General features: G+C 42.8%; 1 protein-coding gene across 2 annotated transcripts in view; it reads right to left on the bottom strand.

The window, feature by feature from the left end:
- The window catches only part of GPNMB (glycoprotein nmb), a 28,682-nt gene extending 16,358 nt beyond the window's left edge, over positions 1 to 12,324 (bottom strand). The window contains exons 1-3 of one of the 2 annotated variants that reach the window (XM_036864104.1): positions 12,052 to 12,324; positions 4,269 to 4,421; positions 2,010 to 2,153 (exon numbers count right to left, since the gene is read on the bottom strand). In XM_036864104.1, coding sequence (XP_036719999.1) covers positions 2,010 to 2,153; positions 4,269 to 4,421; positions 12,052 to 12,121 — 367 coding nt within the window. In that variant the 5' untranslated portion in view covers positions 12,122 to 12,324. Of the gene's footprint in view, positions 1 to 2,009; positions 2,154 to 4,268; positions 4,422 to 10,160; positions 10,308 to 12,051 lie in introns of those variants that run through there. The other variant, XM_036864105.1, reaches the window with a different exon arrangement.
- Positions 12,325 to 14,784: the final 2,460 nt, after the last annotated feature.

Here is a 14,784-nt window from a genome sequence, read left to right as displayed (position 1 = left end):
GCTTCTTTTGTTGCGGAGCATGGGCGCTAGGTGCATGGTCTTCAGTACCTGTGGCGTGCAGGCTCCGTAGTTGTGGCGGACGGCCTTAGTTGCTCCGCAGCATGTGGGATCTTCCCGGACCAGGGCACGAACCTGTGTCCCCTGCCTTCACAGGCAGATTCTTAACCACTGTGCCACCACGGAAGGCCTCAATGAGTTTTATATAAAGCAATTTTTCAGGAAATTTAGAGCTATCACTTAATATGTTTATCTTCATATTGGGTCTCCAAATCACAAGAATATTCAAACCAAACTGAGGGATGCTGTATCTTTTTACTTTGATACACTCTCTCTGTCTGTAGCTTTTTTTCCCTGACTCATTTGACATCATGACTCTCCTCTCCTAGAGACTTCAGCACACATCTCCGAAGAATAAGGACATTCTCCTACCTAACCACGTCATCACCACGCCTACCACAGTCTAGTCAAGGGTCACATCATACATTTGGCTATTTTGTTTCTTCAAATGATTCAGAAAAAAAAAGAAATATACATAGAAATATAGATAGATAGATGATAGATACCTAGATAGGTAGATAGATAGATAGACTGAAACAGGAAAAAAATGTTAAATTTGTTGAATCTCTAAGTACCTGCTTTCTACTTTTCTGTATGTTTTGGAAAACATCAGTTTTCCATTCTAAACAAGTCATGATCAATATCTTTTCATCTAGAACAATCCCCTCACCCTCTTGTTTTTTTTATGTCACTGACATTTATGAAGAGCCTTTTTATTTATCAATCTACTACAGCCATTATTTTTTTTATTCTTAAATTGTCCCAAACATGGCCAGTAGGAGCCCCTCAAGCTGCCTTCTGTGTCCCTGTGACATGTCCCCATTACTCCCTTGTTTTCTGGCACAACAAGATGTCCCTGGTTCACGTGGTACTTTCCCTGTCCTACAACTGGAATTAGTCATTTCTTCAAAAATTCTAGTTTCTTCTAGTGGTGATATATACTTTATATAACTTTTCATAAGTCACAAGGACTCTTTCATATAAAAGTGCTCAGAGGGCTAGATTGTCATTTGAAACATTCATAAGAATTAACTTTTTTAGAAAGAAAGAAAAATGCTACAGACGATTATAAACAACACTTATTAATTATCAAACTCTTTCTACACAAAATTTATTGTTTTCTTCATAGGAAGATGATGAATTAATAAGAAATAAACACATCGACTGTTTCATAGAAGTTCTAAGTAATAAAATCAGATCATACCTGCACTTATTAGCCTTGTTACTGACTGAGGAATCTCAGTAATTACCTGAGTTGTTACGGTTGTACAGTTCTAACAAGATAGTCCCCCTTGATGTATTTGTAATCATTTGTGCTCTTTAACATGGGCAAAGAGCTTATCTGCTTTAACTAAGAGCAAAGCAAAACCAAAATAGGCACATCTTAGCATTTGTGCTAGGCACACAGCTTAAGGAATTCTTGTGAGCAGAAACCTATCTGATTAACAAAGATCTGTCAAATTGACTATTCTTTGAGTAGCCAGAAGAATTCCAAGTAATAAAACCAAAATCTGAGAATCAACAAGGTATTCTCTGTCCAATCAACTGGACACTAAGAAAAGGCCAAGCCTAGGGACTTCCCTGGCGGTCCAGTGGTTAAGACTCCGAGCTCCCAATGCAGGGGGATGGGGCATGGGTTCAATGCCTGGTCGGGGAACTAAGATCCCACATGCAGCAAAGGGCAGCCAAAAAAAAAAGGCCAAGCCTGACAATGTAGATTTGAGGAGAGTTTCAAGTAGCGGAGAGACACCAGTTGGCCGAAATGGGTTTGGCTGATGTTGATGGAGGGACATATTCACATCCCCTGTCATCCAACTTGAGGAGGCGGTGACAAGGGACAACTGCAGCATCTTGCATTTACAGAAGTACCTGTGAGCATTAAGGTTTATGAGGAGGGTCTCCAGTAGTTAGGAGAACTAGCGTGTTCCTGTGATGTGACTAACATTCCTTACCATTTCTGCAGTTGTTCTCATAGACTATGTTGCCACTGGCATCTTCCTGTTGGCATCTGGAGAATACCAGGTTCACTGCGAATGTTATAGTTGAGCCCACCAGTGCTGGTGCATCACTGGTCAGAAGCGCCTGCACACGGCCTCCTAGGGCATAGAAAAGTGGAGCTCAATCAAACACCTGTTTTCCCTTTCACTGATAAACAAATAAAAGTAAAGTTAAATCTACAAATAAGAACCAGAGGATCCTTATGCCTCTTTACAAACTATTTGCAGGATTCTTAACTTTTGCTGTCAGAGTACAACATTCCAGAAGACAAACTTAAAAAGTCAGACCAATTGAAGAATTCTCTAACCACAGAAAGAACATTTACTTAAAATAATTAAAAATTTATTTAATTGGATTGAGGAGACAGGTATTAAAGGTTTGCAATTTTTAATTTCAAAACCAATGACTGAAGGATTCATTGGTTTTTGATATGAACAGAAAGATATTAACTTTCTGACAAACCACACTTTTGAGATGGCCAAAGTGCCCTGGAGTCTCAGAACGTCTGAAGATGACCATTCCCACATCAGTTACTTAAGTTTGAGGCCAAACCTGTTTGCTCTTCAAAATCTTCCAAGAGGCACCAACTGTAAATTTCTAAGGCGATTTTACTGTGTGTGTGGTGGGGGAGAGGAATTTAGAAAGTGATATTGTTGAGATAAAGGACAGATTGCCAAATCCAGGTGCCTCCCACTTGGTAACTAGAGTACTGTCATTCATGGAAGCACCAGGATCCCTGTGATCTCAGAGTCTACAATCTACAAGGCTAACTGAAATAAGAAATTACAGCTGTTTGGCAGATGGGACCTAATCAAACTTACAAGCTTTTGCACAGCAAAGGAAACCATAAATTAGAAGACAACCTGCGGAATGGGAGAAAATATTTGCAAACAATGTGACTGACAAGGGATTAATTTCCAAAATATACAAACAGCTTATGCAACTCCACAACAAAAATCAAACAACCTGTGGAGGATTACTGGACTGAATGTCAATATTATGACATAGTATGAGTGTGTTTCAGGTTTGGTAATTGCAATCATTGTTGCTTTTGTTGTGGTCATCCATGTACAATGCTTGGTGTCAGTCTATTTATCTCTTGTAAAAATAAAATACAGTATGTGTGTGTGAAAAAAAAAAAAAAATCAAACAACCCAATCGGAAAATGGGCAGAAGACCTAAATAGACGTTTCTCCAGAGAAGACATACAGATGGCCAATAGGAACATGAAAAGATGCTCAATATTGCTAATTATTAGAGAAATGGAAATCAAAACTACAATGAGGTATCAACTCACACCAGTCAGAATGGCCATCAACAAAAAGTCCACAAATAATAAATGTTGGAGAGGGTGTGGAGAAAAAGGAACCCTCTTGCACTGTTAGTGGGAATGTAAATTGGTACAGTTACTATGGAAAACAGTATGGAAGTTCCTCAAAAAACTAAAAATAGAATTCCCACATGACCCAACAATCCCACTCCTGGGAATATAGCCAGACAATTATAATTCAAAAAGATACATGAACCCCTGTGTTCACAGCAGCACTGTTCACAGTAGCCAACACATGGAACAACCTAAATGTCCATCAACAGATGCATGGATAAAGAAGATGTGGTACATATATACAATAGATTACTACTCAGCCATAAAAAAGAATGAAATAATGCCATTTGCAGCAACATGGATGGACCTAGAGATTATCATACTAAGTGAAGTAAGTCAGAAAGAGAAAGACAAATATCATACGATAGCACTTATATGTGGAATTTAAAATATGACACGAACCTATCTACGAAACAGAAACAGACTCACAGACACAGAGAACAGACTTGTTATTGCCAAGGGGGAGGAGAGGTGGGGGAGGGACGGACTGGGAGTTTGGGGTCGGCAGATGCAAACTGTTATGTATAGAATGGATAAACAACAAGGTCCTACTGTATAGCACAGGGAACTATAGAACTATATTCAATATCCTGAGATAAATCATAATGGAAAAGAATATTAAAAAAAAGAATGTGTGTCTTCATATATATATATATATGAACATATACATATATATATATCTATCAGAATCACTTTGCTGTAAGCAGAAATTAACACAACATTGTAAATCAACTATACTTCAGTTAAAAAAATTGAATCGCTATGTTGTACACTTGAAATTAAAAAAAAAAAGAAATTCCAGTTGTTTTGGTTGAGTCTTTTGATTTACCTTTCCAAGAGTTTTTCCACCTCGAGTCTCCCCTCTTCCACACTGGATAGAGTTTTTCATTCCAGTCATTTTCATCTGATGACCAGCCATTTAATTGCTTGTGCTCCTGCATATAACCAGAAGGTCTTTCATTGCTCAGCACATCATGAACACCTATAACAATATTTGAAAAAAAAATTATTTTGTCTCCCTCATCTCTCATTTAGTATTATCTAACAATGGTTAAAGCAGCTTTTCACTTCATAAGATTGGAAAGCACATACATAATATTTCCAATATGTGAAGCAGATAGAAAGTGCTTTTTTAAAAAATGTGTACCAGAAATACCTTGACTACAAGTACTCAGACCCTATCTCTTTATGTACTTTAAGTGAATCAAGGAACATTTTTGAATGTCAGTATTTCTTAGACATCATTTGGTTTCTCAAAACATGTCTTCTGAATATTTGGATTTGATACACTATCATTAGGAAAGACACTGATGCCAATGATCTTCAGAGCAGTCTTTCATCTTTTTCCATTCTGAACGGTTTACTTGGTTCAAGGAGTGCCAGGCTGAGGAATGCCTCCAAGGTTCCAGGAGACGTGTACCAGTACTGGAGGGCCCACTGCTGAACAAATGTTTTTATGGCCCAGCACATGGTCTGTCTTGGTGAACGTTCCATATACAGTTGTGTAGTCTATAGTTGTGGGGTATTGTGTTTTTTTAATGTCACTTATGTCAAGCTGGTTGGTATTGTCTTTGGCAACTTCTCTGTTCCTGTTGATTTTCTGTGTGCTTGTTATTTCATTACTGAAAGAGGAATGTTGAAATCTTCAACTATAATTATGGATGTGCCAATTTGCCAACTTTGTCTTTCAGTTGGCATTATTTGCTTTATGTATCTTGAAGCTCTATTTTAAATTGTTAAGTCTTCTTGATGAATTGACCCTTTTAACATGAGGAATTGACTTTCTTTTTCTCTGGTAATATTCCTTGTTCTGAAGAATACTTTGATATTAGTGCTTAGTGTTTAACTGGTACATCTTTTTCCATCCTTTTACTTTTTTTTTTTGCATATTAAAATTTTTTTTAAAATTAATTATTTATATTTATTTTTGGCTGTCTTGGGTCTTCATTGCTGCACGTAGGCTTTCTCTAGTTGTGGCGAGAGGGGGCTACTCTTCATTGTCGTGTGCAGGCTTCTCATTGTGGTGGCTTCTCTTGCTGCGAAGCATGGGCTCTAGGCGCGTGGGCTTCAGTAGTTGTGGCACACGGGCTCAGTAGTTGTGGCTCATGAGCTCTAGAGCGCAGGCTCAGCAGTTGTGGTGCACGGGCTTAGTTGCTCTGTGGCATGTGGAATCTTCCCAGACCAGGGATCAAACCCGTGTACCCTGCATTGCAGGAGGGTTCTTAACCACTGCACCACCAGGGAAGTCCCCATCCTTTTACTTTTAACCTATAAATATTTTTATATTTGAAGTGGGTTTCTTGTAGACAGCATATTGTTGGTTTTTTAAAAAAATCTAGTCTAATAATTTTTACCCTTTATTTGGAGTGTTTAGGTAATTTACATTTAATGTAATTATCAATATTGTGGGATTTGTCTACTATATGTTTTCTATTTATCCATTCTGTTCTTTATTCCTTTTTTCTTCTTTTCTTATACTTATTGGGATTATTTTTGGATTCCATTTTATCTGCATTATTGGCTTATTAGCTATATCTCTTTTGTTTTGAGTGGTTGCTCCAAAGTTTATAGTATTCCAATTCTTTTAAAATTCTTTCCAATCTTGATGTCTGTCTTTTTGCCTCTCCTGACAAGTCTGGTGGTCACATTGTCTGTCTTTTCTTTGAGGACTGTAGCAGACAGTTCCTGCCTGCACCTGTCCTCTTTCTCTTGTTGCAGAGTTTTTACCATAATGATTCAAAATTCCAGAGGATCACTTTCCTATCTTTCCTTACAGTTTGGGCAGGAACTGATGATTAGATCCTGGCCGACGGGAGCTGAGAGCAAGTCTGCTGGAGGCTTCTGGGAAACATTTTCCTCCATCATTAAAAAAAAGTGGAAAAAAACCTCCATTTTTTCCTCCTGAGAATTGATTTTGGAGACAGTAGTATAATGATGTGATGCCTGGACTGTGACAGCCATATTTAACCATGAGGGCAAAAATCTGAGGAAGCAGGCCAGCACACCAAGGAAGTCAGAATAGATGGATGAAAAGAAAGAGTCCTTGACAATGTTGTTGAGCTCTTCCTCCAGCCTTGTCTACCTTCGGGTGGATTGAGACAATAAATGTCTTACTCAACCTATTTGAGTATCTGTTACTCACAGGCAAAAGCTCCACTGTCTATAACCCTCACCAGCCCCTAATCATACACTGCTATAAACTGTTGTCTCATCTAGTCATAAGGTCTTGTGTCTTGGTCTGGCTATGGACTCAGAGACAGAAACACTGCCTTTTCTCTTACATCCTGAAAGAGGCCTCCTATGAGGGGCGGTATTTAGAAGGTACTCAGAGAAGCCATACTGAATGGATGCCACTAGCCTCTGCCTTCTATTCCTCTTTGCTGGTAGGAGGAAGGGGAAGCACGTAATTCCCTTCTTATAATGGAGGCAGATGGAGTGGGAAAGAACATTGAGCTGGAAGTTACAGAACCCACTACGAAACAGGCTGTGGGATTTCAGGCCATGTTTCTCCTCTGGGCCTTCACATCAGGCAAAAAAACAAATGTCCTGTGATACTGTGAGATAGTATATGTTCCCAAAAAGGAACAAAGTGAGGGCAGGAAATCTATGTTTATCAATAAATGTTTATTATTACTGGAAATTCAGTTGAATGTTGAGTCATGGAATGGTAGAATGTGCTATATAGAAAGAACTAAGAATAGTTCGTTCAAATCCTTTCATTTATAGACGAAGAAATTCAGGCCTAGAGAAGTGATATGATTCACTCAGAGTCATCTGTAATCAAGTAGAAATGAAGATTTGCATCTTTGAGTCCCAGGATCAGTTTTTTCTACTCTTCCAAAGTCTTCCTCTTCCTCAGATCCTGAGTGAATGTCAGTGTTTCCAGAAACATAATCCAAAAACAGATTTCTCCTCTGATTTTAAATGTCAAAAGTCTGGGCTTCCCTGGTGGCGCAGTGGTTAAGAATCCGCCTGCCAATGCAGGGGACACGGGTTCGAGCCCTGGTCCGGGAAGATCCCACATGCTGCGGAGCAACTAAGCCCGTGCGCCACAACTACTGAGCCTGTGCTCTAGAGCCCATGCGCCGCATCTACTGAAGCCCCCATGCTCCAGAGCCCATGCTCCGCAACAAGAGAAGCCACCACAATGAGAAGCCCGGGCACCACAACGAAGAGTAGTCCCCACTCGCCGCAACTAGAGAAAGCCTGTGCGCAGCAACGAAGACCCAGCACAGCCAAAAAATAAATAAATAAATAAAAATAAATAAATTTAAAAAAATAAATAAATGTCAAAAATCAAGGAAAAATACAAACTTAAAAGGCGAGTGACAAAGAATAGACACATAGGCCCATAGAACAGACTATAGAACCCAGAAATAGACTCACAGATGTGTCCTACTGATTTTTGCAAATATAATCCAATGGAGAAAAGATAGCCTTTCAACACATAGCACTGTAAAAAAGTAAAAAGCATAGGAGAAATCTCCAGGCTCTAGGTAGGCAAGAATTCTTAGACTTAACACCAAAGCCATAATCTATAACAGGAGAAATTGATAAATTGGACCTCATTAAAATTAAAAAATTTTGCTCTGTGAAATACCATGTGAAGAGGATAAAAAGGCACATTGCAGGGAAAAAATATTTGCAAGCCACATTTCCAAAAAAGGAATAATATCTAGAACATATAAAGGATTTTCAAAACTCAATGTTAAAAAATCAAATAATCCAGGTAAAAGACCTGACCAGACATTTCACAGATGAGGATGTACAGAAGGCAAAGTAACACATGAAAAGATGTTCAGTATCATTAGCCAGTGAGTAAATGCACATTAAAACCGCAATGAGATATCACTGCATACCTATCAGAAAGACTAAAATTAAAAATACTGACATCAGGGGCTTCCCTGGTGGCTCAGTGGCTAGGAATCCGCCTGCCAATGCAGGGGCCATGGGTTCAAGCCCTGGTCCAGGAAGATCCCACATGCCGCGGAGCAACTAAGCCCGTGCGCCACAACTACTGAGCCCGTGTGCCACAACTGCTGAAGCCCGCATGCCTAGAGCCTGTGCTCTGCAGCAAGAGAAGCCACCACAATGAGAAGCCTGAGCACCACAACAAAGAGTAGCCCCTGCTCGCCCCAACTAGAGAAAGCCCACGCACATCAATGAAGACCCAATGCAGCCAAAAATAGAATAAATAAATTTATTAAAAAAAAATGACATCAGATGTAGGTGAAGATGTAGAGAAACTGAATCACTCATACACTGCTGGTGGAAATGGTACCGCCATTCTGGAAAACAGTTTGGCAGTTTCTTGTAAAACTAAACATGCAATTACTATGCAACCAAGCAGTTGTACTCATGGGCATTTGTACCAGAAAAATGGAAACTTATGTTCACATAAAAACCTGTACATTAATGTTCAGAGCAGCTTTATTCAGAATAGCCCAAGCTGCAACAACCCAGAAATCTTTCAGTGGGCAAATGGATAAACTGTGGTACATCCATGTAGTAAGGTATACCAGTCAGTGATCAAGAACTAGCTATTGATATACACAACAACCTCAATAGATTATGTTGAGTAAAAAAGAGCCAGCTCCCCTAAATTACATACTGTATGATTCCATTTCTCTAACATTCTTGAAGTTACAAAATTATAAAACTGGAGAATGGATTAGTGGTTGCCAGGGGCTGGGGGTTGGGCGGAGTGGGAAAGGGAAGTGGGTTTGGATCTTTGTGGTGATGTGACTGTTCTGCATTGTGACCGTGTCAATGTCAATGTCCTGGTTGCCACATTGTACTACAACTTTGCAAGATGTTACCATTGGGAGAAACCCTGTAAAGGGTACATAGTGGGGGATCTCTTTGTATTATTTCTTAAAAGTGCATGTGAATCTACAATAACCTCAAAATAAAAAGTTGAGGGCTTCCCTGGTGGTGCAGTGGTTGAGAATCTGCCTGCCAATGCACGGGACACAGGTTCGAGCCCTGGTCTGGGAAGATCCCACATGCCGCGGAGCAACTAGGCCCGTGAGCCACAATTACTGAGCCTGCGCGTCTGGAGCTTGTGCTCCGCAACAAGAGAGGCCGCGACAGTGAGAGGCCCGCGCACCGCGATGAAGAGTGGCCCCCGCTCGCCACAACTAGAGAAAGCCCTCGCACAGAAATGAAGACCCAACACAGCCAAAATAAATAAATAAATAAATAGCGTTCCCTTTAAAAAATAAAATAAAAAAAAAGTTGAATTAAAAAATAGAATAAACAATCAAAAAACCCCCAACAGTAAGACTTTAAAAAAGGAAGTGGGGAGGGGAATAGATGTGAAGGTAAATGGGGTCGCACCCAGCACCCCTGTGGCTGTTCCCTCCACCCTTCGGACGCCCTGCTCTGTCTACTAGCAGAGACATGGCGGCTTGGCCGCTTGTGAGCTACTCTGTCAATAGCCTCTCCTTCCTCTTTCTACCACGGCTATGACTGGAAAATGGCAAGGAATCCCTTGCTGTCTGATACACTGCTAAATTCTACCCATCCTTATTTTTTGTGGCCGGGATATTTCGTCTTAAGGCAAGGGGAAGCCAGGCACAGCAGGTTTCGTTACGTGGCTAATCGGTTGGGCCTCCTCTCAAACTGCCAGCCCGCCTCAGGCTACTCGGCCTTGCTGAGCAGAGCAAGGGGCTGCTGGTGGACAGCAGGCTACAGTTAGGTGCAGGGGCCTCCCACTGACCTGTCCGCTCTCTGTCCCTCCATCCCCCGGACCTCTGTGGGAGTCTGTCCTGCGGTGGGGGACATGCAGACGAGACAGTTGCTGCCACGAACGACTCCTACTCCAGGCACTTGTTAGCTGATGTCACAAGAACCCTATAACCCAGTTTTGCAAACAAAGAAGCGAAAGCTCGGGGGCGCTGAGTCACTCGTGGTCCAGCCCCACGGCTGGCAGGAAGGACAGAGGCTGCCACAAAAGCCTTCCTCGTCCTCGTATCCGCCGTGCGGCCCTTCCCCCTTGTCCGGGACAGGGGAACAGCGCCGGCCTGCCCGGCCTCCCCGGGCTGTTGCGAGGCCCCGTGCGGCCCAGACGAGCGACAAACCCCGGGCCGCCGCTCTCCGGCCCGGCCCCCCGCCGGCACAGCCCCTGCGTCTGGGCTCCCGGGTCGACGTCGCGGGTCCTCTTCCTGCGCCGTCACCGGCCTCAGCGCTGGCGGCAGAACTGGCCTCCGGACACTCTCCTCCCCTCCCCCCAGCCCAGGTCCCCATCCCGGACCCCAGCCCCGCGGGCTCGCGGCGCGCCCAGCGCCCGCTCCTCAGCCCCACCCCCACCCCGAGCCTGCAGCGGCCCCCCCTCTTTCTCCTCCACCCAGCAGCCGCCGGGGATCGCCCTCTGCAAGGACCTCTTCGTTGTAGGGCTTTTCTCTCCCGCTGGGAGGAGTGAGAGGAGCGCGCGCACGTGTGTCCAGGATCCTCCTCTCTTAGATCTGGGCCCCGCAGGTGAAAAGCCCGACCTGGGCTCCTCGTTTCCTCACCCGTTGAAGGGTGGGAGGACCACCTGCTCCGCCAAGGGGGCTGTGAGGACTACCCGACTGGTTGAAGCGAAGCGGCCAGCACAGGGCGCACACACGGGGGGTCCCTTCTCAGCGCCTACCTCCCCCAGTGGAGTCGTCTGGCAAAATCAGGACTTTTCCTCCAGGGAACGTTGTCACTCTACTGGAGTGGGGTGGAGTGGACCTTCTGGGAGATGTCTAATTCACTTCCTTCTCCCACTCCACTGGAGGCTAGGGGCTGCCATGGCCGCCCATCCCCTGGGCTGGACAAGTGGGCCGCCGGTGAGCTCAGTGGCTCGCAGCTCTGGCTTCCGTTCCGATCACAAGAGGAGATTTTTAAACAAGGATGCTCCAACCCCACCTCCAAAGATTCTGATCTCATTGATCTGGACATCAGCATTGTTAAAAAGTCCCCAGCCTCTACTCTAACTAGAAAAGAGACCCAGGGCTTTAGCTCTTTTCTCAGTATCCTCACTACGGTGGCAGCAAACTCCTGCAGGTCTGTGAAAACCTATCAGCAGGACTTCTTTTTTTTTTTTTTTTGTCAAGCGGCTTGTGGGATCTTAGTTCCCTGACCAGGGATCAAACCTGGGCCCTCGGCAGCGTAGAGTCCAAACCACTGGATCACCAGGGAATTCCCTCAGCAGGATTGGCAATAGCTTCTGGGTTGGGATTATTAGATTTTGGGCCCCATTTCATCTGAGGCTCTAGCCTGTTGGATGGCAACGAAACAAAATTTAGTGGGTAGCGTTGCTGCGTTCTCAAGCCAGAGACTGTGCCCTTCACCCCCCCACTCTCCCAATGTCTCTAAGAGAGTGGGTGGCAATTTTGACAGAAAAAACCTCCACAGCAGAGGGGCTGCACGTCTTTCACTTCAAGAGCCTGGAGCAAAGAAGGGGGACTGAACACATTCTGCTGTACTTTCAACATCCCCAATGGTTTTCGGAAGAAGAAACAAGTGAGCGTGAATGCTTCCTAAAGTCCAACTTTGGGCTCAGGCAAAGTTACTTCAGACAAACCCATCACTTCAGACAATAGCCAGAGAACGGGTTAAAAATACAGAAATTGACAGTTACTCACGTTTGGCAGCATCAAGTGGCAGTCTTGCAGCCAGAAGCAGAAATCCCAGGCAACAGTAGAGACATTCCATGCTGAATTCTCACAGATCCAGGCAATCAAGGTTTAACTTGTAGCTCCTCTGGCTCCATCCGCTAAAAGCAACAGTGTTCTTCTGGTTTTTGCTGTGCTCCACTCCTTATTTTAATTAAATATGGGCCTCGGGGCAGATCATGTGATGGTATTAAGCAGCACTGCTTGATCTGGTCTCTGGAGTTCAACCACTCATGTGCTTCTGACTCACTTGCTCTTAGTATCTATTTATTCACTTTTCAGATGCACACCATTTCAGTGTTGTTATTCCATATTTCTAGTTAAAGGGACTTACTTTCCTATGGGCCCTATTTTGATAGCCTTCCCCAAATAAAATTTCAATCTCCAACCTCACTGATTTTTTTTTTTAATTTTTGAAATGTTTTATTATCTTATATTTTGAATTAGATCCTGTTCATTCATTCTGTTCTTTTTTTTTTGAACTTTTGAATTTTATTTTATTTTATTTTTTATACAGCAGATTCTTATTAGTCATCCATTTTATACACATCAGTGTATACATGTCAATCCCAATCTCCCAATTCATCACACCACCACACCCCACCTGCCACTGCTTTCCCCCCTTAGTGTCCATATGTTTGTTCTCTACATCTGTGTCTCAATTTCTGCCCTGCAAACCGGTTCATCTGTACCATTTTTCTCCAACCTCACTGATTAACTTGCTGTGACTCCTTTGCTGATTCACTCACCCAGCTCATGTTGAAATGTCACAGTTATGCTTCTTTTGCGATAATTTAGACGGCCAGCTCTTCCCAGCGCTAGGTAGTGCTTGTACATCCCCTTCCCCCAAGAGGAAACTAAGATGGGGAGCGATCTCTTCCATCACTTGAAATGGTGGATGACATACATGGATAAAAACATACGCTGTGCCGAAAGGGGACTGAAGCAGCTGCACCACCTCCGGTAGTTGAGAAATTTACTCAAAAGTGCATTTAGGATATCTGTGCAATTCCATATAACTTTTGGAACCACCTGCATCATTTTTGATAACTGCTCTCAAAGCACTTATTTGTGTTGTATCACTCAGGACCAACTGCATTCAACATATAGCATATTTATTTCATGTTACAGAAAGCAAGCATTAAATGTAAAAACAAGCTTGCCTAGAACATACATTTTATCAAATCGTTTCTGGTTACAGAATGTGCAGAAAATGTGGCAACATGACTTTCCTGCATGTGATCGTTCTCTAAGTCACATCCACATAACCGTTTTCAGTACATGTAGAATGCCTGGTCAGGGGTGAGGGGAAAATTTGTGGTAGCGATTTATGTTTCACTTGTGCTAATGAGGAATAGAAATAAATAGTCTGTGGAACTCCCTACCCTAAGGCCACACACAGCTCTTTAGAGCTGCTTTTACAGCCTTTGAAGCAAATATGAAGCAAAAAACAGGGAAGGGAACATATGCACAACTGAAACAAAACCGTTTTCAAATACAGATGAGTTAGTGAATAATGGAAGTAGTTGTTGGTTTTACGTAATGTGAATAATCTATATAGTTCTGCTTTCTTTTTACAACAAACATGAATAACTTTTATAATTAAAAAAAGCTCTTCAGTGTAGGGGAAACTTACTATTGATTTTTGAAAAGTATGATTTCCCTTTGTTGCTTACGATTAGTTCTGGCTTCTATTTTTGGCCAGATTAGCTCTTTCTGTCTCTAAGAAAACTGGAAGTGTCAGACTCTTCTGTAACGAGATCTTATTTAGGGTGACAGACACAATGATCAAGTCTTCTCTTTTGTCTTCTCTCCTTCCCTGTCCCATCAACAGGCGATAGCAATGAACTAAGGCAACAGGCAAAAATGTAGGCAGCTGGATGGAGGCCAAGGCACCAGAAATTCTTAATTACAAAGCACTACAAATTGGCTAATCAGTGCCTTGATAATCAACAGCTGACAACATATAAAGTACTTTGTAGGATTCAAGATACTGGGCTATTTTGGATAAGAAATATCTTCAAGCTTAGTTTTTTTTCCTTGTAAAATAAAATTATGCTGTGAAAAAGGTTTGAAATAGTTCCTTCAAAGAAGGGAACCATCTCAATTACCTGGTATTAGCCACATGATTATCCTGGTGGAAATGCTGTTTGAGCAAATAGTCAACTTTTGAGAACGTCCTAAATGGCCTCTCAGGGGCCTGGCTTCTGGCACCCCTCGTGCGGCCACAGTCCCAACCTGAGGAGTAGCCCCTGAGCTGGGAGAAGGGTAGCAGCTACTTAAAGGGGGGCTCGTGGAGGGACAGGTGGCAGCCACACCCAGGTGTCACGGCAGGCAGTGGGGGAGTTTCCTTTAGTTTTAGGAATTGTTTAGTTCAAACTGATGTTTTGAAGCAAGAGAATAAAAATGAAGGCCCTTTTCTCTCCAACTCTTGTAAATACCTGTTGGATAAGTTCCCCATCGCCACTGTTAGCAGCATCTGCAGAAACTTGGAGGCTTGAAACTACACAAATCCAATACCTTGCTTTCTGGTATGGGTCTCAGCGGGCTAAAATCAAAGCGGCAGCAGGGAAGCTCCAGTGAAGCATCTGTTTCTTTGCCTTTTCTAGCTTCTAGAAGTCTCCCTGCATTTCCTGGCTCGGGGTCCGCTTCCATCTTCAAAGCCAGCCATGGCCAGGCACGTCTTTCTCACACCCCATCACT

This window comes from Balaenoptera musculus, chromosome 9 (genome assembly GCF_009873245.2).
Source record: "Balaenoptera musculus isolate JJ_BM4_2016_0621 chromosome 9, mBalMus1.pri.v3, whole genome shotgun sequence".
NCBI lineage: Eukaryota > Metazoa > Chordata > Mammalia > Artiodactyla > Balaenopteridae > Balaenoptera > Balaenoptera musculus.
Note: the sequence above shows the minus strand (reverse complement) of the source record. Positions and strands in the feature narration are given on the sequence as shown.